Source organism: Pseudophryne corroboree, chromosome 7 (assembly GCF_028390025.1).
Source record: "Pseudophryne corroboree isolate aPseCor3 chromosome 7, aPseCor3.hap2, whole genome shotgun sequence".
Lineage (NCBI taxonomy): Eukaryota > Metazoa > Chordata > Amphibia > Anura > Myobatrachidae > Pseudophryne > Pseudophryne corroboree.
The window spans coordinates 432,670,038-432,692,686 of record NC_086450.1 but is presented as its reverse complement, the minus strand read 5'-3'; the positions used below and the strand labels follow the sequence as shown (position 1 = coordinate 432,692,686).

The window sequence follows — 22,649 nt, the reverse complement described above, 5'->3', positions numbered from 1 at the left end:
TGGGTGGCACCAATATTTATCTTGCCTCCAGGCAACTGGGACAAACTTACGCCACTGCCTTTTCCCATCCACATTTTAAGCTCCCCACTTAGTGGTCTTTTCTAACTATCATTAGCTAGAACCCCACATAGGAATTGATGATGCAGTACCACTGAGGTCATGGAATATAGAACGCTATTACACAATAATAAAAATAATACCACATGTACGGTAAGTTGTATACAGTATTGGCCTTATCCGCCATTTATTTAATTTATTTACTTATAATACACATATGGGTTCCCTTATCTGGAAACTTATCAAGAAACTTGAAGCAGAAAGAATATAAGTAAATAATTGCTGTTGCTCTGTGATAACCTCATACACAAACAATATGATAACAAATACCACTGCTTATAGTCGCTGTGAAATAATCTTTATTACCAGTTATTTATATAGCGCACACATATTCCGCAGCGCTTTACAGAGGGAATACGAGGCTGGTGGGGTGAAAGACACAAATGATATTCCAAGGCATGATGCTCCTGATTACACTGCAAATCCCAGCATTCCGAAAAAAAGGTCCCATACCTGTACATAGACAGCATTATAATATTATTTTATAAGAGAAAATAAATTGGCAATATCCATGATGGCACAAAGGTGAGATATTGTTCAAAAAGTGAAAAAAATAAAAATAAATCAAAACTATATTGTGAAGAACAGAAAAAGTAAAAAAAAATAATCAAAACTAAATTGTGAAGAACAGAATCAGAATATATTTTGTAGATGTGCCTCATGTTGAAAAAAACATCTATTGTTTCTAGAAAAGAGAATCGGTGAGAGATCCCGGAGGATCTCCCGTGTAAGACGAGACTGATGGTGACTTTCAGTATCTCAGTATATAGCATTTGTCCTTGTCGATTACTTGTCCCTCCGGCATGAATAGTGATATATGCAGCCATAAATAGCTAATATTAGTATGGGAATGTGATGTGTGTGTACGTTACAATTCTGCATTCACTTCACGGGTGTTTTAATCTCACCATGGACAAGACATATTGTCTCACAGCTGTAATTGCAGACACAAATAGACTCACGTGTACTGACTATCAAATGTTTGCCAGTGAATCTCTCAGCGCATTGTTCTAGAGAAGGGGGGGATATTGGACAGGGGTAATGCACTGGATGCGAAAGGGGGATGTCATTATCAATTGAAGGAATCAGAGATGACTTTTCTATAAATACTGCAGTCAGAGTCATTTATATGGTACTCCATCGGATTCGTTGATAGAAACATGGTCATCTTTATATGGATTTTGTGCAAGACCCCCCACCCCCTCAGTGCAGGGACTCCCATTTCGAATCCATGATTAACCATAGTCGTTCACCTCGAGAGCTCTGTCTATAGTTACATGGCTCTGCAGGATCCAAGGTTGTGTTTCAGACCTTACTTGTCTGCATATGCCCATTTACTTCCGAGGTACGTGATGTGAGCATGGTCTCCTGAATGTGGCTGCTCTTTTCCTGTCTGTTTTCAGTCAGGTCGGCGTCTTTGATACCATTGCTTTTGCGAAGGCAGAGAACCTTTTGAAAGCTCTGCTTGAAATTGTCTGACAGAAATCCGTATAGGATTGGGTTAGCGCAGCTGTTGGCATAGGACAGGACAACCACAAAGAAGTACACACCAACATAGGCTGGTTCGTTTGGCACAATAAATGTTAAGTTTACGATGTTGAGGATGTAGAAAGGGAGCCAGCAAAACACGAAGACGGCCACTATGATGACCACCATTCTGGTGACTTTACGTTCCGATCTCCTGCGCCTAGTGGATCCAACACGAAGACCAGATGACTTCACCTTAATAACAATTAAAAGATAGCAGAGGCAAATCACCAATAGTGGTCCAAAGAACCCCAACACAGATGTGTAGATAATGAAAGCTGTAGACCAAATATTGACCGGATCTGGCCAGTTTATGTTGCAGGTGAGGAAATCTTGCTGGATATCCGAAAAAATGATGACTGGTAGAACAACGAGAAATGAAAAAGTCCAAACAGTGGCACTGATTAATTTCGCCACCCGAGGTCTCCTCCATTTGGTTGACTTGATTGGGTGAACCACAGCCAAATAACGGTCGATACTCATCACAGTTAGGCAGAAGATGCTGGTGAACTGGTTTATACCATCCACTGTCATCACCAGCCTGCAGAGAAAAGTGCCAAAAGGCCAATACGAGAGTGCATTTTGAGTGGCAAGAAAGGGCAGACCCAACATGAAGAGAACATCTGCAACTGCTAAATTAAGGATGTAGATGTTGGTGACTGTCTTCATCTTGGCATAACGGAGGACAACATAAATGACTAGGGTATTTCCACTGAGTCCGATGGCACATACCAGCAAATAAATAAAAGGAATCAGGATGGAGCTCATCCCTGACATTGAAGGTACCATCTCTGTACTATTTCCAGTGACATTTTTGAATGCTGTCAAATTGGGCTCCCTTATCTCAGGTTCTAGGAGAGATGCCATTGGAAGAGACATGTGTTCCATTGTCTTGTTATGACTTACTCTTCTTCAGGGCAATAAGAACAGAGTCCCAACGTTCACTGAAAGACAAAAAAAAGGCACTGGTTATTTGTTGAAGTGATGCAAAACTATTAGATACACGCAAGATCATCACGATGAAATTAGTTGAAGACAGTAATCATATTGGCCATAATTAAATGCTTGTTTAACAATAACAACTGTCCATCCTCAAAAGTTCCATAGCTGATCATAAGGATCCAAAAAAACATAGTTTTTGTTCCTTTAAGAGGATTAAAATCCTTCCTAAATGTATAATTGTAATAAGACTGCTTTCAAACCCTACACTGTATTAGTAGATGATTAATGACAGTAGTGCGGCATTTATTTTGTGTATTACCAGTTGTTTATGGGTGGTCTTCAGTTTGCCGGTATGTCGGGATCCCGGCGCACAGTATACCGGCGCCGGAATCCCGACACCCGGCATACCGACTTTTTCTCCCTCTTGGGGGTCCACGACCTTCCTGGAGGGAGAATAGATAGCGTGGCATGCGTAGCGCGCCACCATGCCCACAGCGCGGCGAGCGCAGCGAGCCCGCAAGGGGCTCATTTGTGCTCGCCCAGCTGCCGGTATGCCGGCGGTCGGGATTTCGGTGCCTGTATGCTGGTCGTCGGGAGCCCGGCCGCCGGCATACCCTACTACACCCGTTGTTTATATAGCACACACACAATCCGCAGCATTGTGCAGAGAATAGTTGACCTTTCACATTAGTCTCCCAGTGCAGCTTACAATCTATATTCTCTATCAAATGTACACATATAATTAAGCTGGGTACACACTGGAGCGACAGGCGTTAGTTCCGACATCGGAACGGATGCCCTTGAGCCCAGATTCTGTGTACACATTAAAACGAGTTTTATGAAGGATAGAACGATCGTGTTCCATCCTTCATAATCATGAATAAGGTCGCTAGCGATATCTCTAGGATTTATGTGCAGTACATCAAACCTAGCATCCGGGAGCGCACAATCACCCGTACACACAGAGCAATGTAGGCGATTTGTCATTAAATTGGCCCAACATTGCTCTAGTGTGTGCCCAGCTTTATACTCTGGGGTAGGGACATTGTAGGACTGGTGCATTGAGGGCCCACTGGGGGGACTGTAGTGGTAGGGGCTCATGTTTAGGCGTGTGGTCAGTCTCCAGAGGGGTGTTTCCAGCCACCGCATTGGTTTGCCTAACCATTAGAGAGTGCATGGGCTGGGCGCCTTGATAAATATATATATATAGCAAATACTGGTAGTGCATGCATTATAATGTACCAGATTAATAACTGCAATGTACTGTACAGAATACACCATAGTCCTGTGTAGTATTAGGTAACATATGTATAATGTATAATTCAAATGCACAGTCTGGAACCTGATCCCTACAGAAGGAGGTGGGGCCCCAGACAGTAGGGCCCACTGGGGGATTCCTCTGTACCCTGCAGGCCAGTCCAACCCTGGGTAGGAAGTGCCATTGCTGGTTGTCAAGCAGTGATTTTTTTTCTCTTTTCGGCAGTCCCACCCCCTTCTCTGATTGGCCTGCCATTTCCCTCTATAGGGATGGCCAATGATGCTTCTCCATCGATGGTTTAATGTCATCAATGTTAACCTCAAATGGCAGCATTGATGAATAATTCACTGATGGCAATCCTTACTCTAGGGTTAATTTTTTTGTCAGAATCCAATTAACCTACCAGTATGTTTTGGGGATTGTGGGTGGAAACCGTGACACTTGGGGGAAACCTGTACACACATGGGGAGAACATGCAAACTACACACAGTCTTGGCCTTGGTGGGAATCAAAGCCAAGACCTCAGTTCTGTGAGGCAGTAATGCTAACCATTACAGGAACCACACTGCTTGCATTTTGAGTGGATCTAAAATTTCTGGCGTGCAAATACAGTAGGTTGCATAGTATTTAAAAACATTACATTTAAAGAGAACAGTAAACCTTAGCCACAAATTAGAATCAGTGTTTTTTGATGATGGTAACAAGACATATACCCTGTAGACCTTCTCTAATCAGGAGCGAATGGCTTAATTGCATTATCTTCCTGCACTTTGCTCTGTTTGACCTTGGACTACTTCACTGTGAACTGCAAAATAGCAGTAGATACTTCATTATTGTGTTAAGCAACAATCCAATTTAGCCTTTTTATTTAGTTAAATATGACGTTAAATATATTTTAAGCGTTATTGTTAGCTGTCTTCCTACAAGTGATTATATCCTTTTCAAAATTTCTCTGGATTGGAGACCAATATGGCAGCCAATTATGCAGTCTCCTGGCTTTCAGCATGCTACACTATGTTATGGTAGAATGAAGAAAAGGAGAGGGGGTGTTTTACAAATTACAATACACAGAGCAGCTTAGGCTCAGAGGGTTGTTCCAAAGCCTCTCTGCTCAGGTGTGCCACATGACTGGTTACCGTGGTATTCATATAACAATGTACAATCCCTGCAGAATTATACATAATTTATAGTCATCATTTATAATTTCACATTTCCATTTTATAATCTGCCATAGTGATTAATGTAAAAAAAAAAAAATCTATTCTAATTCATGAAATCGCAGCTTTAAGTTTCATTTTCATTTGCAGGAACATATATAATAGGTTTCGGCTTATCTGATCTAATACAACACATTTTTATCACAGAACCAATTATTTTGTGTTTAAACAATTCTGGCAGAAAATATTCTATGTACAGTAGGTTGCAGATCAAGGCTTTACAAGTGACATTTTGACAAGGGGGTAAGCATTGTTTTGAGCAAAGTTTGCTGATAAAACCACAATTACTCCGACATGCTCTAATACATGAAGGACACCCGGGTCGTCTCTTGTTTTCTACTTACAGTGGGAAAATTGATTATTCTGCATGCAGGTTTGGCTTGTTATAAAAAACCAAACATCTGTCTACTGAATTCTCCTTTCAGACATCAGTAACCTCAGTATACCAGAGAGACTAGCTCAAACGTATGCATAGTCAGGCAGGGAAATACATCTTTATTCAATATATAAATTCACTGGGGGGCATAACTAAAAAAAACTGATATCAACTAGCAGTGATATTAGGTTCTGTAACCTGTCGTAACCAATCTTGTTCAGTTATACTTTAGTATAAGTTTAGAAAAAAAATGAAAGCCAAAATCTTATTGGTCATTATGCATGACACCACCTTTTCCCACAGTTTCACGAGCACCAGCTCCAATAAATGTTCTCTGTTTTATATTCATTCACGTACATGTAATTTTTTGTTATTCATTTTCAGGAATGCACAAGTTGTTTGGGAAAGTTCTCATACAGCAACTGCATTTGTGGTCTCTCCCAAGGCTATTACTGTGTGCCTATGATGGCATGGTTGATTCCATATCGGAGTGGGAGAAGGGACCTTCTGACGTACCTAGGGGAGGAGACACGTCACCAGGGGGAGGAGCTACGGCTGAACAGGGTACCCGAAAAGTACGCTCGCCACGCTTCGGGCTCGGTGGCTCGCTCCGCTTGCCACCTGATTACTAAAGGTAGTAGTTGGTGGCGTGGATAGTAGAGGAACTATCCCGCTGGCCTAGCTCCTCCCCCTTGAGTCATGACTCCTCCCCCTGACGGAAAAGGTCCCTTAGCCCACTTGGATCTAGCTTCAACCATGATGGCATACTTTCTAGGTAGGTCTTGTAGATTAAGCAGACAGAGCCTATTTTTATAGTAACAGACTGAGGACTCAAATGGGTAAATTTACTAAGATGGGAGTTCTATTTAAGATGGGATGTTGCCCATAGCAACCACTCAGATTCTACTTCTCATTTATCTAGCACCTTCTAGAAGATAATTCATGAAATCTGATTGGTTGCTGTGGGCAACATCCCATCTTAAATAGAACTCACATCTTAGTAAATTTACCCCAGTAAATATTATATTTTACCAGATGAGGCATTGATCGGTGTTGTGGGACTAAGCTCCACCAGGGCTGCCATCAGAAATTATGGGGCCCGGGACTGACATAATAGACAGGGCCCATCCCTCCCCCCAAATAAATTCAGCCGCACTGCTCCACTCCTATGTGATGTCATACATTGTGACGTTACATCTAGGTGAAGTGTTACGGACCTACAGGAATGCTTTACAGAGAGCGTCTTGTTTTAAGAAGTCCTCCTTGCGCTTCAGACTGCTGTTGTTCACAGACTGGTGTAGCTCTACAGGTATTGGCGGGAGGAGCTCCTCTCTGTACGGGACCGGGACACCAGTCCCCACAGTCCCCCCCTGATGGCTGCCCTGAGCTCCACAGTACAGCGTTGGCCTGTCAGAGCATCTCTAGTACCCGCCACTTTTGGGAATTAACTTATTTCCTTTTTTTCTTCTTTTTTTTTACCCTGAAATACCTCTAGTTACATACTCTTATGTTGGGACATTGGTGGCCGGATGTAATGGTGGCCGCGTGGGATGCCGGTCAAACTCTGACATTTTTTTTTAAAGGGGTAATCACTTACAAGGCAAAACCATGCCTTGTAAGTGATTGCCCCTTTAAAAAAATGTCAGAGTTCGGCCGGCGTCCCGTATGGCCACCATTACAACCGGCCCTTGGTCTGCCTGTAACATGAGTCATATTTGTTTTGTTTTTTTTCCCTACTGTAAAATTAGAATAAAGCCAGAATTATGGTACATCGAAGGGGTTCAGTGTGTTTTGTCAGCATTCATAATGCCATATCGACATTAATTAGGTAGACACCATGATGTCGATATTGTCAAAATATCAACATTGAATGACATTACGATCTTTTAGAATGTTTGAATGACATTACAATCTTTTCGAATGTAAGCTGTCACGAGCAGGGCCCTCAACCCTCATGTGCTTATCCTTTTCTTACTTACACCATCCTTAACGGCACCTAATCCTGCGGTTTTATGCCACCCTGATACTTATGTCAGTGTTTATTTACCCTGTACTTGACCTATATTGTCTTCAACTGGAAGTCACTGTTTTTCTGTTTTGTTTTTCCACTTATGTACTCTAATTGGGCGCTGCGGATCCCCTGTGGCGCAATATAAATAAAGGATAATAATAATAATTGTAAATAATGCAAAAATATCAATGTGTTCAAAATGTCGGCAGGTACATAATGTCAACAGCCAATTTTCAGTCTAAAGCCGCATACAAACGGTGCAATATAACTATCGATATGGACTATATAGTCCAAATCGGTAGAAAACAGTGCAAATTGCACCGTGTGTATACAACTTGCGATGCCGATGCGCATGCTTTTCCTCTTTATATCTATGGGGGGGGCGCATTTCTTCTTATGTGAATGGGGGGGGCGGGCGCATTTTTAAATCACGCACTGGGAGCCAAATTGGCTAGAAACGGCCCTGATGTCTGGTGTAAGCTGATTTACCCTACTGTGGTCAGAGGCATCGGCTACCTAGTCGGACCTGTTTAGTGTATTTAATTGGAAGTTCAACACCTTATACTTGTCACCGTGAAGGACAATGAGCCCTGCAAGATGCTGTGGACATCTCTTTGCATTAGACGTGTGGTCACTGATCTGCTGCCCGTTCGTTTTGTCACCACCGTACTTTTCAATTATAAATAATAAGGCTGACCTTTTTAAACGCATCATTGCTGTACGTGTATGTATTTTTGTATCTAGTGTTATAGTTGTGAACTGCATTAAGGTACAATCTGTCCCCTGCCGTTAGGGGGTTTACATCAGAAAATTTCTATTCTGTAAAGGAATCTCTCTAAGATATCCATTCTATTTTCCATTATGATTGAGCACCAGTCCCATACACTTGAAGAGTTCATTCTGCAGCTACAGTCAGCTGTCAGCTTCGGTGCATTTCAAGATTCCAAATCAATAATGATTGGAAAAAAAAAATATTATATATATATATATATATATATATATATATATTAGAGATGAGCGGGTTCGGTACTCCGAGAACCGAACCTCCCCGAACTTCACGTGGTTTACACGGGTCCGAGGCAGCCTCGGTTCTTCCCACCTTACTCGAAAAACCCGAATGAGGGAAAACGTCATCATCCCGCTGTCGGACTCTCGCGAGATTCGGATTCCATATAACGAGCCGCGCGTCGCCGCCATTTTCACTTGTGCATTGTCGAGAGAGCGAGAGGACGTGGCTACGTTGTCTGAGTGGAAAGCTCAATATCAGCTCAATATCAGTGCTCAGTATCTGTGCTGCATTGTGGTGACCAGTGTACTACAGTACAATAGTTCAGTGTGGCATCTCGCTGCTCAGTGTCAGTTCTAGTATCCTCATCAGTGCTCAGGATCAGTGCTCATTGTCTTGCTGCTGTATTGTGGTGACCAGTATACTACAGTACAATAGTCCAGTGCTGTTCTCGCTGCCCAGTGTCAGTTCTAGTATCCTCATCATCAGTGCTCAGTATCACTACTCATTGCCTTGTGCTGCATTGTGGTGACCAGTATACTACAGTACAATAGTCCAGTGCTGTTCTCGCTGCCCAGTGTCAGTTCTAGTATCCTCCTCAGCAGTGCTCAGGATTAGTGCTAATTGTCTTGCTGGTGCATTGTGGTGACCAGTATGCTCAGGGCCGTTTCTAGCCAATTTGGCTCCCAGTGTGAGATTTAAAAATGCGCCCCCCCCCCCCCATTCACATAAGAAAAAATGTGCTCCCCCCCCCCCATAGATATAAAGAGGAAAAGCGCTCCCGGCAAGGGGCGTGACCTCATTAAAATGGGCGTGGCTTTGTTAAGATGGGCGTGGCCTCATCTGATCTCATCATCACGGCCACCACAGAATAAAATAAAAAAAAGTCCTCATTTTACACATTACAGCAGGCAAGTGTCCCCGGTTTACACAGCACGGTAGGCAGGTGTCCCCATTTTACACATTGCGGCAGGCACGTGCCCCCATTTTACACATTGCGGCAGGAAAGTGTCCCCATTTTACACATTGCGGCAGGCAAGTGTCCCCATTTTACACATTGCGGCAGGAAAGTGTCCCCATTTTACACATTGCGGCAGGCACGTGCCCCCATTTTACACAGCATGGCAGGCAAGTGTCCCCATTTTACACATTGCGGCAGGCACGTGCCCCCATTTTACACATTCCGGCAGGCAAGTGTCCCCATTTTACACATTACGGCAGGCAAGTGTCCCCATTTTACACATTCCGGCAGGCAAGTGTCCCCATTTTACACATTACGGCAGGCAAGTGTCCCCATTTTACACATTGCGGCAGGCACGTGCCCCCATTTTACACAGTACGGCAGGCAAGTGTCCCCATTTTACACAGCATGGCAGGCAAGTGTCCCCATTTTACACATTACGTCAGGCAAGTGTCCCCATTTTACACATTCTGGCAGACAGGTGTCCCCATTTTACACAGTACGGCAGGTGGTGGGGGGGGGGGAGGGAGGGAGAGGGGCTGACTTACATTTGAAGCGGTTCTTCACGCTCTTCAGCCGCCTCTCCCTCGTCTGTGCGGCGCCGGCCGGCTTGGCTCCCCCTCCTCCCTCCTCCCGAGTGCCCAGCTCGGGGGGCGGGGTTTCGCGGAATGACGCGATTCCGTCGTGACGTCATGACGCAAACGCGTCATTCCGCGAAACCCCGCCCCCCGAGCTGGGCACTCAGGAGGAGAGGGGAGGGGGGATTGAAAGTGCTCAAGAGGTGCCACGGCGGGCGCCCCGTGCGGTTGCATGGCTCGCCCGCAGCAAGAAACGGCACTGAGTATACTACAGTACAATAGTCCAGTGCTGTTCTCGCTGCCCAGTGTCAGTTTTAGTATCCTCATCAGTGCTCAGTATCACTACTCATTTTCTCGTGCTGCATTGTGGTGACCAGTATACTACAGTACAATAGTCCAGCGCTGTTCTCGCTGCCCAGTGTCAGTTCTAGTATCCTCATCAGTGCTCAGTATCACTACTCATTGTCTTGTGCTGCATTGTGGTGTCTAGTATACTACAGTACAATAGTCCAGTGCTGTTCTCTCTGCCCAGTGTCAGTTCTAGTATCCTCATCAGTGCTCGGTTTTACTACTCATTGTCTTGTGCTGCATTGTGGTGAACAGTATACTACAGTACAATAGTCCAGTGCTGCATCTCGTTGCCCAGTGTCAGTTCTAGTATCCTCATCATCGGTGCTCAGTATCACTGCTCATTGTCTTGTGCTGCATTGTGGTGACCAGTATACTACAGTACAATAGTCCAGTGCTGTTCTCGCTTCCCAGTGTCAGTTCTAGTATCCTCATCAGTGCTCAGTATCACTACTCATTGTCTTGTGCTGCATTGTGGTGACCAGAATACTACAGTACAATAGTCCAGTGCTGTTCTCGCTGCCCAGTGTCAGTTCTAGTATCCTCATCAGTGCTCAGTATCACTGCTCATTGTCTTGTGCTGCATTGTGGCGACCAGTATACTACAGTACATTACTAAAAGTCCAGTGTCTTGTGCTGCATCTTGCTGCTGTAGGGTGCTGTGGTAGTGTCCTGTCACTGTGCATAGGTCATCATCATTCCGGCCACAGTGGTATCTGGTATCTATCTAGTGGTATCTAATTCCAGACAATACTGCCATCTAATTCCAGATATATATTACTGGCATATAATTCCACACATTACAAAATGGAGAACAAAAATTTGGAGGGTAAAATAGGGAAAGATCAAGATCCACTTCCACCTAGTGCTGAAGCTGCTGCCACTAGTCATGGCAGAGACGATTCAATGCCATCAACGTCGTCTGCCAAGGCCGATGCCCAATGTCATAGTAGAGAGCATGTAAAATCCAAAAAGCAAAAATTCAGTAAAATGACCCAAAAATCTAAATTAAAAGCGTCTGCGGAGAAGCGTAAACTTGCCAATTTGCCATTTACGACACGGAGTGGCAAGGAACGGCTGAGGCCCTGGCCTATGTTTATGGCTAGTGGTCCAGCTTCACATGAGGATGGAAGCACTCATCCTCCCACTAGAAAAGTGAAAAGAGTTAAGCTGGCAAAAGCACAGCAAAGAACTGTGCGTTCTTCTAAATCACAAATCCCCAAGGAGAGTCCAATTGTGTCGGTTGTGATGCCTGACCTTCCCAACACTGGACGGGAAGAGGTGGTTCCTTCCACCATTTGCACGCCCCCTGCAAGTGCTGGAAGGAGCACCCAAAGTTAGGTTCCTGATATTCAAATGAGGATATGGGTGTTGCTGGCGCTGAGGAGGAAATTGACAAGGAGGAGTCTGATGGGGAGGTGGTTTGTTTAAGTCAGGCACCCGGGGAGACACCTGTTGTCCGTGGGATGATTAAGGCCATTGACATGCCTGGTCAAAATATATAAAAAATCACCTCTTCGTTGTGGAATTATTTCAACAGAAATGCGGACAACAGGTGTCAAGCTGTGTGTTTGTCACGCTGTAATAAGTAGGGGTAAGAACGTTAACCACCTAGGAACATCCTCCCTTATACGTCACCTGGAGCACATTCATCAGAAGTCATTGACAAGTTCAAAAACTTTGGGTGACAGCGGAAGCAGTCCACTGACAACTAAATCCCTTCTTCCTCTTGTACCCAAGCTCCTGCAAACCACCCCACCAACTCCCTCAGTGTCAATTTCCTCCTTAGCCAGGAACACCAATAGTCCTGCAGGCCATGTCACTGGCAAGTCTGACGAGTCCTCTCCTAACTGGGATTCCTCCAATAGGATCCTTGAGTGTAACGCCTACTGCTGCTGTTGCTGCTGGCGCTGCTATTGTTGCTGCTGGGAGTCGATCGTCATCCCAGAGGGGAAGTCGGAAGCCCACTTGTACTACTTCCAGTAAGCAATTGACTGTCCAACAGTCCTTTGCGAGGAAGATGAAATATCACAGCAGTCATCCTGTTGCAAAGCGGATAACTCAGGCCTTGACAACTATGTTGGTGTTAGACGTGCGTCCGGTATCCGCCGTTAGTTCACAGGGACTTAGAGAATTGCTTGAGGTAGTGTTTCCCCGGTACCAAATACCATCTAGGTTCCACTTCTCTAGGCAGGCGATACCGAGAATGTACACAGACGTCAGAAAAAGACTCACCAGTGTCCTAAAAAATGCAGTTGTACCCAGTGTCCACTTAACCACGGACATGTGGACAAGTGGAGCAGGGCAGGGTCAGGACTATATGACTGTGACAGCCCACTGGGTAGATGTATTGCCTCCTGCAGCAACAACAGCAGCAGTGGCACCAGTAGCAGCATCTCGCAAACGCCAACTCGTTCCTAGGCAGGCTACGCTTTGCATCACCGCTTTCCATAAGAGGCACACAGCTGACAACCTCTTACGGAAACTGAGGAACATCATCGCAGATTGGCTTACCCCAATTGGACTCTCCTGGGGATTTGTGACATCGGACAACGCCACCAATATTGTGCGTGCATTACATGTGGGCAAATTTCAGCACGTCCCATGTTTTGCACATACAATGAATTTGGTGGTGCAGAATTTTTTTTTAAACGACAGGAGCGTGCAGGAGATGCTATCGGTGGCCTGAAGAATTGCGGGCCACTTTCGGCATTCAGCCACCGCGTGCCGAAGACTGGAGCACCAGCAAACACTCCTGAAAATGCCCTGCCATCAGCTGGAGCAAGAGGTGGTAACGAGGTGGAATTCAACCCTCTATATGCTTCTATATGCTTCAAAGGATGGAGGAGCAGCAAAAGGCCATTCAAGCCTATACATCTGCCTATGATATGGGCAAAGGAGGGGGAATGCACCTGACTCAAGCGCAGTGGAGAATGATTTCAACGTTGTGCAAGGTTCTCCAACCCTTTGAACTTGCCACACGTGAAGTCAGTTCAGACACTGACACAGCCTAAGTCAGGTCATTCCCTTCATCAGGCTTTTGCAGAAGCAGCTGGAGAGATTGAAGGAGGAGCTAAAACGTAGCGATTCCGCTAGGCATGTGGGACTTGTGGATGGAGCCCTTCATTCGCTTAACCAGGATTCACAGGTGGTCAATCTGTCGAAATCAGAGCTCTACATTTTGGCCACCATGCTCGATCCTAGGTTTAAAGCCTACGTTGTATCTCTCTTTCCGGCAGACACAAGTCTGCAGATGTTCAAAGACCTGCTGGTGAGACACTTGTCAAGTCAAGCGGAACGTGACCCGCCAACAGCTCCTCCTTCATTTTCTACCACCACTGGAGCTGCCAGAAAAAGGATAAAATTTCCAAAACCACCCGCTGGCGGTGATGCAGGGCAGTCAGGAGCGAAAACTGACATCTGGTCCGGACTGAAGGACCTGCCAACGATTACTGACATGTTGTCTACTGTCACTGCATATGATTCTGTCACCATTGAAAGAATGGTGAAGGATTATATGAGTGACAGCATCCAAGTAGGCATGTCAGACAGTCCGTACGTATACTGGCAGGAAAAAGAGGCAATTTGGAGGCCCTTGCACAAACTGGCTTTATTTTACCTAAGTTTCCCCCCCTCCAGTGTGTACTCCGAAAGAGTGTTTAGTTCAGCCGATAACCTTGTCAGCGATCGGCGTAGGAGGTTACTTCCAGAAAATGTGGAGAAGATGATGTTCATCAAAATGAATTATAATCAATTCCTTCGTGAAGACATTTACCAGCAATTGCCTCCAGAAAGTACACACGGACCTGTGATGGTGGATTCCAGTGGGGATGAATTAATACTCTGTGAGGAGGGGGATGTACACAGTGAAAGGGGTGAGGAATCAGACGATGAGGAGGAGGTGGACATCTTGCCTCTGTAGAGCCAGTTTGTGCAAGGAGAGATTGATTGCTTTGGTGGGGGCCCAAACCAACCAGTCATTTCATCCACAGTCGTGTGGCAGACCCTGTCGCTGAAATGATGGGTTTGTTAAAGTGTTTAACAGTGTCCTGTTTATACAACATAAGGGTGGGTGGGAGGGCCCAAGGACAATTTCATCTTGCACCTCTTTTTTTATTTATCTCTGCATCATGTGCTGTTTGTGGACTATTTTTTTTAAGTGCCATCCTGTCTGACACTGCAGTGCCACTCCTAGATGGGCCAGGTGTTTGTGCCGCCCACTTGGGTCGCTTAGCTTAGTCATCCAGTGCAAATTTGTGCAAATTTTAGGACTAAAAATAATATTGTGAGTTGTGAGGTGTTCAGAATAGACTTGAAATGAGTGGAAATTATGGTTATTGAGGTTAATAATACTATGGGATCAAAATTACCACCAAATTCTATGATTTAAGCTGTTTTTGAGGGGTTTTTTTAAAAAAAAATCCAGAATCCAAAACGCACCCGAATCCGACAAAAATTCTTAAGGGAAGTTTTGCCTAAACGCGTCCGAATCCAAAACACGACCGCGGAACCAAATCCAAAACCAAAACACAAAACCCGAAAAATGCCCGCTGCACATCTCTAATATATATGCTGTATTTTTTGTCTTTTTTTTTTTTTACATAAAAAGTGGTTTCTATTACACTGCAATTTCCCCCTTTTTAAAGCAGGTTAATACAACTTTGGAAGGGTGGTTAGGTTACAAAAAAGGCATGAAAATAAAACATTTGACTATTCCCAAACACTGCAAAATAGACAAAAATGGTCAGACAAATTGGTTAAATCCATTTGATCTAACCAATTTGTCTGAACAACTGTTTTTTGTTTCGTAGCAAATGGTCAATTGTAATTTGCTCCTATACATTACCAGATTTTTCGTTTCAACCAGCCAGATTGGACAATTAGGGGTATATTCGAAAAGACGGCAGTTTTTGGCTTTTTAAGGTCGAATCGTGATTCGACTTATGCAATCCCAATCATTTTTATTCGACAAGTCGGGGAATTCGACTTGTCGAATAGTACGTGAATCGGCGGTATAGCTGCCGATTCATGTACTTTTGAGGGAAACGGGGCTAAATTCGACAGGATTTGGCTCCGTTTCCGACCATCTCAGTCCGACATAAAAAAATGTCGGACTGAGATGAGGGACTGTGGAGGAGAGGAGGGAGAGCCGTGCTGGAGGAGATGGTGGGGGCACAGCGGGAGAGTAGCGCCAGGGGAGACGGTGGGGGCACGGGGAGAGCAGAGATGGGGGAGAGCAGGGAGCGCAGCGCTACAGCAGCTGGCAGCGTAGCCAGCTGGTCCCGCTTGCTGGAGCCAGGTGGACGCTGCAGTAAGCGGCGGCTGTGACATCCTCCGGCTACGCTGCCAGCTGCTGTAGCGCTGCGCTCCAGGCTCTCCCCCGTCTCTGCTCTCACCCTGTGCCCACAGCTCTCCCGTCTCCTGCGGCGCTGCTCTCCCCCTGTGCCCCCACCGTCTCCTCCGGCGCTGCTCTCCCCCCCTCTGCCCCCACCGTCTCCTCCGGCGCTACTCTCCCCCTGTGCCCCCACCGTCTCCTGTGGTGCTGCTCTCCCCCTGTGCCTCCACCGTCTCCTCCAGCGCTGCTCTCCCCCTGTGCCTCCACCGTCTCCTGTGGCGCTGCTCTCCCCCTGTGCCTCCACCGTCTCCTCCAGCGCTGCTCTCCCCCTGTGCCCCCACCGTCTCCTGTGGCGCTGCTCTCCCCCTGTGCCTCCACCGTCTCCTCCAGCGCTGCTCTCCCCCTGTGCCCTCACCGTCTTTTCCGGCGCTGCTCTCCCCCTGTGCCCCCACCGTCTCCTCCGGCGCTGCTGTGCCCCCACCGTCTTCTCCAGCGCTGCTCTCCCCCTGTGCCCCCACCGTCTCCTCCGGCGCTGCTCTCCCCCTGTGCCCCCACCGTCTCCTCCGGCGCTGCTGTGCCCCCACCGTCTTCTCCAGCGCTGCTCTCCCCCTGTGCCCCCACCGTCTCCTCCGGCGCTGCTCTCCCCCTGTGCCCCCACCGTCTCCTCCGGCGCTGCTCTCCCCCTGTGCGCCCACCGTCTCCTCCGGCGCTGCTGTGCCCCCACCGTCTCCTCCGGCGCTGCTGTGCCCCCACCGTCTTCTCCGGCGCTGCTCTCCCCCTCTGCCCGCATCTCAATTCAACTTTTTTTTAAGTCGAATTGAGATGACATTGAATAGCCCAGGTTGGATCCATTACGACAAATGAATGTCGGAATGGATCCGACTTCAGTTGAATATACCCCTAAATCTTTAGGTGTTTGGCCAGCTTTAGATGGGGGCCAACTACCAGCTCATCGCCAACAACTCCAGGTATGCAAACTCCCCTGCAAATGACACACATAAAGGCTCACCAAGCCTGGTGCTGTTGCTGATCCCAGTAGGGTATAAGAAGCCTAATGGCCCATACACACGGTGAGATTTGGGCTATGCCCAATTACCACTATGTGACAGGGGCTAGGTCGGCACATAGTCAGTATCACAAGCACACTCATTATGTGCTTGCGATACTGGCTATGTGCGATTTTGGCTAAGTGTCTATTTTGACTATCTCTTCTATAGAGATAGTCAAAATTGACTTGCCTGCACAGTCTATCTATTCTTGCGATGCCAACCGCGCGGGACAATCTCACTGTGTGTACACACCATAAGCCTGTGTATTGACAGGGAGAGCACCTTAAGATCTACAGCATGACCACCACTGTTACCAGTCTTTCCCTCAAAATAATAAAGCCAACAACCACAAATAGCGGATGGGGGATTGGGAATTTCCATAGAGGCAAGAGACCTCCCAACCAGGTAATCACTATTATAGACCAGTAACTCAGCCCAAAACTCCACCCCTGAACTGTAATAGGATAGAACTAACACAAATCTATCCATAACCATTACCCTTGCTCCCAAATGCATTCTGACACAGCCTAGTAGTTTACATTTAGACATATGAAATGACTTCTGTCTTCTAAAAACTGTTCTGCAAAATATTCACCTTTTATTCAGCTGGATATTTTTCACAACACAATATGGACTAAGGGGGCAAATGTATTAAGCCTGGAGAAGTTATAAAGCAGTGATAAGTGCAAGGTGATAATGCACCAGCCAATCAACTCCAATATGTAAATTGACAGTTAGGTGCTGATTGGCTGGTGCGTTATCACCTTCCACTTATCACTGCTTTATCACTTCTCCAGGCTTACTACATCTGCCCCAAGGTTCTGAGTCCTGAACCAACCACACTACGAATCAGAATTAATAGTCTTTAGTCGATAAATAAAAAATAAATAAATTCTGTAAACTGTAAATTTTGGACAAAAGCGTGGAACGGCCACTCTGCAAAACGAGAATTTGGGCGTTGCCACACCAGAACTTCACACCTCTACAAATAGGGCTGCTTGATGCTCTGTTCCATACTTTCCTACTTTGTCAGAGTCCACTCAGGGATAGCCCAGGGTGCAGATCACAATCAGAAGTGCAGGAATGTTCTGACGCATTTTGTGTGGTCCCAGCAGCTGCTGTGCAATGCCAATAACCACAGCATTGGTGTATAAGAGATAAGCAGGGCCGCCAAGACATCTTACTGACCCCATTGCTAGAGAGGGGGCATTGCCTTATATGGAGCTCATAAATAACTTAACTAAGAAAATTGTGCGTAAGTCGACCTGCACCATGGGTGGCTTTCTCCTCCTCTCGGGCACCCCAGATGAACCCAGGTAATCAGTATCCGCCCCGCCCATCACTGCGTCCTTGGAAAGAAGAAACAAACAGAAACCACAACCTGGAATTTATGAGTAATTTCATGCAGAGGTAATTCTGGTAACTGATTACGCATAGAATTTCTCATTTGCTCATGGAATCAGAATGTTAACTTTAGTAGAGCCTATAAATATCACTGAGAAGAGCTTTCAAATTGAATAATTGCAAAGTATTAATACTGTCTAATGTAAGAGTACACTACAGTGCACTCCATAAGAGTGTAAAGAGAAAGCGGCCAGCTGTTCCCTGGAAAGTAGGACACTTTGAAAACTTTAATTAAGCCAAGTCAAGGACTGGAGCACAACAATATATAGCACAACAATATATACTTACTTATGCAAGAACGTATTCTAGAGATTGTGATGCCTATCTCCTACATAATAGCCCAGATTGACTGGGTGTATAACGCTGGGCGTGGCTAGGAGCTCTCATTGGGTTAGCAACAGGTCTGTCACACTCAGTCCACAGCTGATTGGATGAGAAACGCCCTCCCACACAGGTTACATCCAATGGGAGGCTCTGCCCTTTGGCTGCTGTGTGTTCCCAGAGCAGGATTAACAATGTGGCTGATGGAGCTGCAGCTCCAGGTCCACACCCCAAAATAGGCCCACTGCATCTGCGCTGTAGATAGGGGAAAAAAATCCTTTTACTGCAGCTTCCTTTGTCCTGCTGGCAGTCCGCCTGCCCCCTCCAGCATCAACAATCCCCACTCCCAAGCCGCGGCGCAGGTGGAACAAAAGCTGCTGCGGCCACCGGCATAGATGTGTATGAAAGGGGTGCAGCGGATGTCTTTCATAACCCTCCCTGCGCCGCATACTCTATGAGCCACGAAGCCTCCTCTGCGTGTGATGTCACAGAAGTGCCTCCCCGCCACAGCCACGCCCAGATACCCAGCGTCCCTGACTCCGCAACAGAGCACCTGGGCTGCCGGCCTGGGTGCACCGAGATGGCTAATGTAACGTCTAGAGTGGGTGACATCGCGGAGGGTAATGTCTGGACGCTGAATCAATGTAAAAGGTGACAGTGCTGTGCAGTGCAGTGGGTGTGCAGTGTCAGTGACACTGCACAGCACTCTCACCTTTTACATTGATTCAGCGAGTCAGTCAGTTATGCCAGCCAGTCACTATTGTTAGCGCCGGTGTCCCAACGCGCCGCATTAAAGGGAAGTAGACGCACTAAATAAACTACAGCTCCCAGCAGCCCTTAGCGTCGAAGCATTCCGGAGCTAAGGGCTGCTGGGAGCTGTAGTTTATTGAGTGCATCCTCTTCCCTGTAATGCGGTGCGTTGTGACACTGGCGCTAACAATAGTGACTGGCTACTTGGCTGCTGTGCGAGTCTCCGGGAGAGCCAATGCCAAAGGGAGGACAGCAGCTTAGCTGCTTCCAGTAGGAGAAGCAGGAGAACCATTACCCGCCCCTCCCCCACTCGCAGTACCTCCGGGCCCCATCCGCAGCACCCTCACACCCCCCCTCCACCACCCGTGGTGGCTCTGGACTCCCTCCTCCACCCGCAGCACCTCCGCACCTGCACCACCGCAACCACCCCTCCCCTACCCGCGGCATTCCCACAACCATCCCTCCCCCACCCGTGGTGGCTCCAGACCTCCACCCGCAGCACCACCACACCAGCTCCTCCCCCACCCGCCGCACCCCCCGCAACCGCCCTTCCCCCAACCACGGCATCCCCGGACCCCCTTCCCCATCTGTGTCTTCCCCGCACCCGCCAATCCCCCAACCACAGCACCTACTAGGTGATTCATCAGGCCCGGTGTGCGCTGTTCACGCCACTGCAAGGGGCTACGACCCCTTAACCATCGCACGCCCTTTGTACGTGCTATATTTGCTATATTTAGCCACTCACACAATTATGATTGGAGGTAATACTCCATATTATACAGATATTGTACGCCACAAAGGCGTGCAAGGGTTAAGGGGGCGGAGCCCCTTACGACGGTGTGAAGAGCGCCCGTAGGGCGCAATGAATCACCTAGTTTATTAATAATGCCCAACTGTTGCTGCCATAATAAAAATATCAGTTGTTGTTGATGCAAGTTAAATAAAATCACTCTGCTGGCAGGGAGAGTTAAGAGTAGAGATGAGCGGGTTCGGTTTCTCTGAATCCGAACCCGCCAGAACTTCATGTTTTTTTTCACGGGTCCGAGCGACTCGGATCTTCCCGCCTTGCTCGGTTAACCCGAGCGCGCCCGAACGTCATCATGACGCTGTCGGATTCTCGCGAGGCTCGGATTCTATCGCGAGACTCGGATTCTATATAAGGAGCCGCGCGTCGCCGCCATTTTCACACGTGCATTGAGATTGATAGGGAGAGGACGTGGCTGGCGTCCTCTCCATTTAGATTATAAGAGACTGAGAGAGATTTACTGGAGCTGACTAGGAGGAGTACTGTTACTGTAGAAGTGTAGAGACTGAGTGGAGAGAGTTTACTAGTGAGGACAGTGCAGTTTACTTTATAATCCGTTCTCTGCCTGAAAAAAGCGATACACAGCACACAGTGACTCAGTCACATACCATATCTGTGTGCACTGCTCAGGCTCAGGCCAGTGTGCTGCATCATCTATTATCTATATATAATATTATATATATCTGTCTGACTGCTCAGCTCACACAGCTTATAATTGTGGGGGAGACTGGGGAGCACTACTGCAGTGCCAGTTATAGGTTATAGCAGGAGCCAGGAGTACATAATATATTATATAGTGAGTGACCACCAGACACACAGTGCAGTTTATTTAATATATCCGTTCTCTGCCTGAAAAAAGCGATACACACAGTGACTCAGTCAGTCACATACCATATCTGTGTGCACTGCTCAGGCTCAGGCCAGTGTGCTGCATCATCTATTATCTATATATAATATTATATATATCTGTCTGACTGCTCAGCTCACACAGCTTATAATTGTGGGGGAGACTGGGGAGCACTACTGCAGTGCCAGTTATAGGTTATAGCAGGAGCCAGGAGTACATAATATATTATATAGTGAGTGACCACCAGACACACAGTGCAGTTTATTTAATATATCCGTTCTCTGCCTGAAAAAAGCGATACACACAGTGACTCAGTCAGTCACATACCATATCTGTGTGCACTGCTCAGGCTCAGGCCAGTGTGCTGCATCATCTATTATCTATATATAATATTATATATATCTGTCTGACTGCTCAGCTCACACAGCTTATAATTGTGGGGGAGACTGGGGAGCACTACTGCAGTGCCAGTTATAGGTTATAGCAGGAGCCAGGAGTACATAATATATTATATAGTGAGTGACCACCAGACACACAGTGCAGTTTATTTAATATATCCGTTCTCTGCCTGAAAAAAGCGATACACACAGTGACTCAGTCAGTCACATACCATATCTGTGTGCACTGCTCAGGCTCAGGCCAGTGTGCTGCATCATCTATTATCTATATATAATATTATATATATCTGTCTGACTGCTCAGCTCACACAGCTTATAATTGTGGGGGAGACTGGGGAGCACTACTGCAGTGCCAGTTATAGGTTATAGCAGGAGCCAGGAGTACATAATATATTATATAGTGAGTGACCACCAGACACACAGTGCAGTTTATTTAATATATCCGTTCTCTGCCTGAAAAAAGCGATACACACAGTGACTCAGTCAGTCACATACCATATCTGTGTGCACTGCTCAGGCTCAGGCAAGTGTGCTGCATCATCTATTATCTATATATAATATTATATATATCTGTCTGACTGCTCAGCTCACACAGCTTATAATTGTGGGGGAGACTGGGGAGCACTACTGCAGTGCCAGTTGTAGGTTATAGCAGGAGCCAGGAGTACATAATATATTATATAGTGAGTGACCACCAGACACACAGTGCAGTTTATTTAATATATCCGTTCTCTGCCTGAAAAAAGCGATACACACAGTGACTCAGTCAGTCACATACCATATCTGTGTGCACTGCTCAGGCTCAGGCCAGTGTGCTGCATCATCTATTATCTATATATAATATTATATATATCTGTCTGACTGCTCAGCTCACACAGCTTATAATTGTGGGGGAGACTGGGGAGCACTACTGCAGTGCCAGTTATAGGTTATAGCAGGAGCCAGGAGTACATAATATATTATATAGTGAGTGACCACCAGACACACAGTGCAGTTTATTTAATATATCCGTTCTCTGCCTGAAAAAAGCGATACACACAGTGACTCAGTCAGTCACATACCATATCTGTGTGCACTGCTCAGGCTCAGGCCAGTGTGCTGCATCATCTATTATCTATATATAATATTATATATATCTGTCTGACTGCTCAGCTCACACAGCTTATAATTGTGGGGGAGACTGGGGAGCACTACTGCAGTGCCAGTTATAGGTTATAGCAGGAGCCAGGAGTACATAATATATTATATAGTGAGTGACCACCAGACACACAGTGCAGTTTATTTAATATATCCGTTCTCTGCCTGAAAAAAGCGATACACACAGTGACTCAGTCAGTCACATACCATATCTGTGTGCACTGCTCAGGCTCAGGCCAGTGTGCTGCATCATCTATATATA

At 46.4% G+C, this 22,649-nt stretch overlaps 1 protein-coding gene across 2 annotated transcripts in view; it reads right to left on the bottom strand.

Annotated features, from left to right (window-relative positions):
- Window positions 1-210: 210 nt before the first annotated feature.
- SSTR5 (somatostatin receptor 5) overlaps window positions 211-22,649 on the bottom strand; it is a 55,268-nt gene continuing 32,829 nt past the window's right edge. For both annotated transcript variants that reach the window (XM_063934871.1, XM_063934872.1), the window contains exon 2: window positions 211-2,588. In XM_063934871.1, coding sequence (XP_063790941.1) covers window positions 1,423-2,532 — 1,110 coding nt within the window. In that variant the 5' untranslated portion in view covers window positions 2,533-2,588 and the 3' untranslated portion in view covers window positions 211-1,422. The remainder of the gene's footprint in view (window positions 2,589-22,649) is intronic.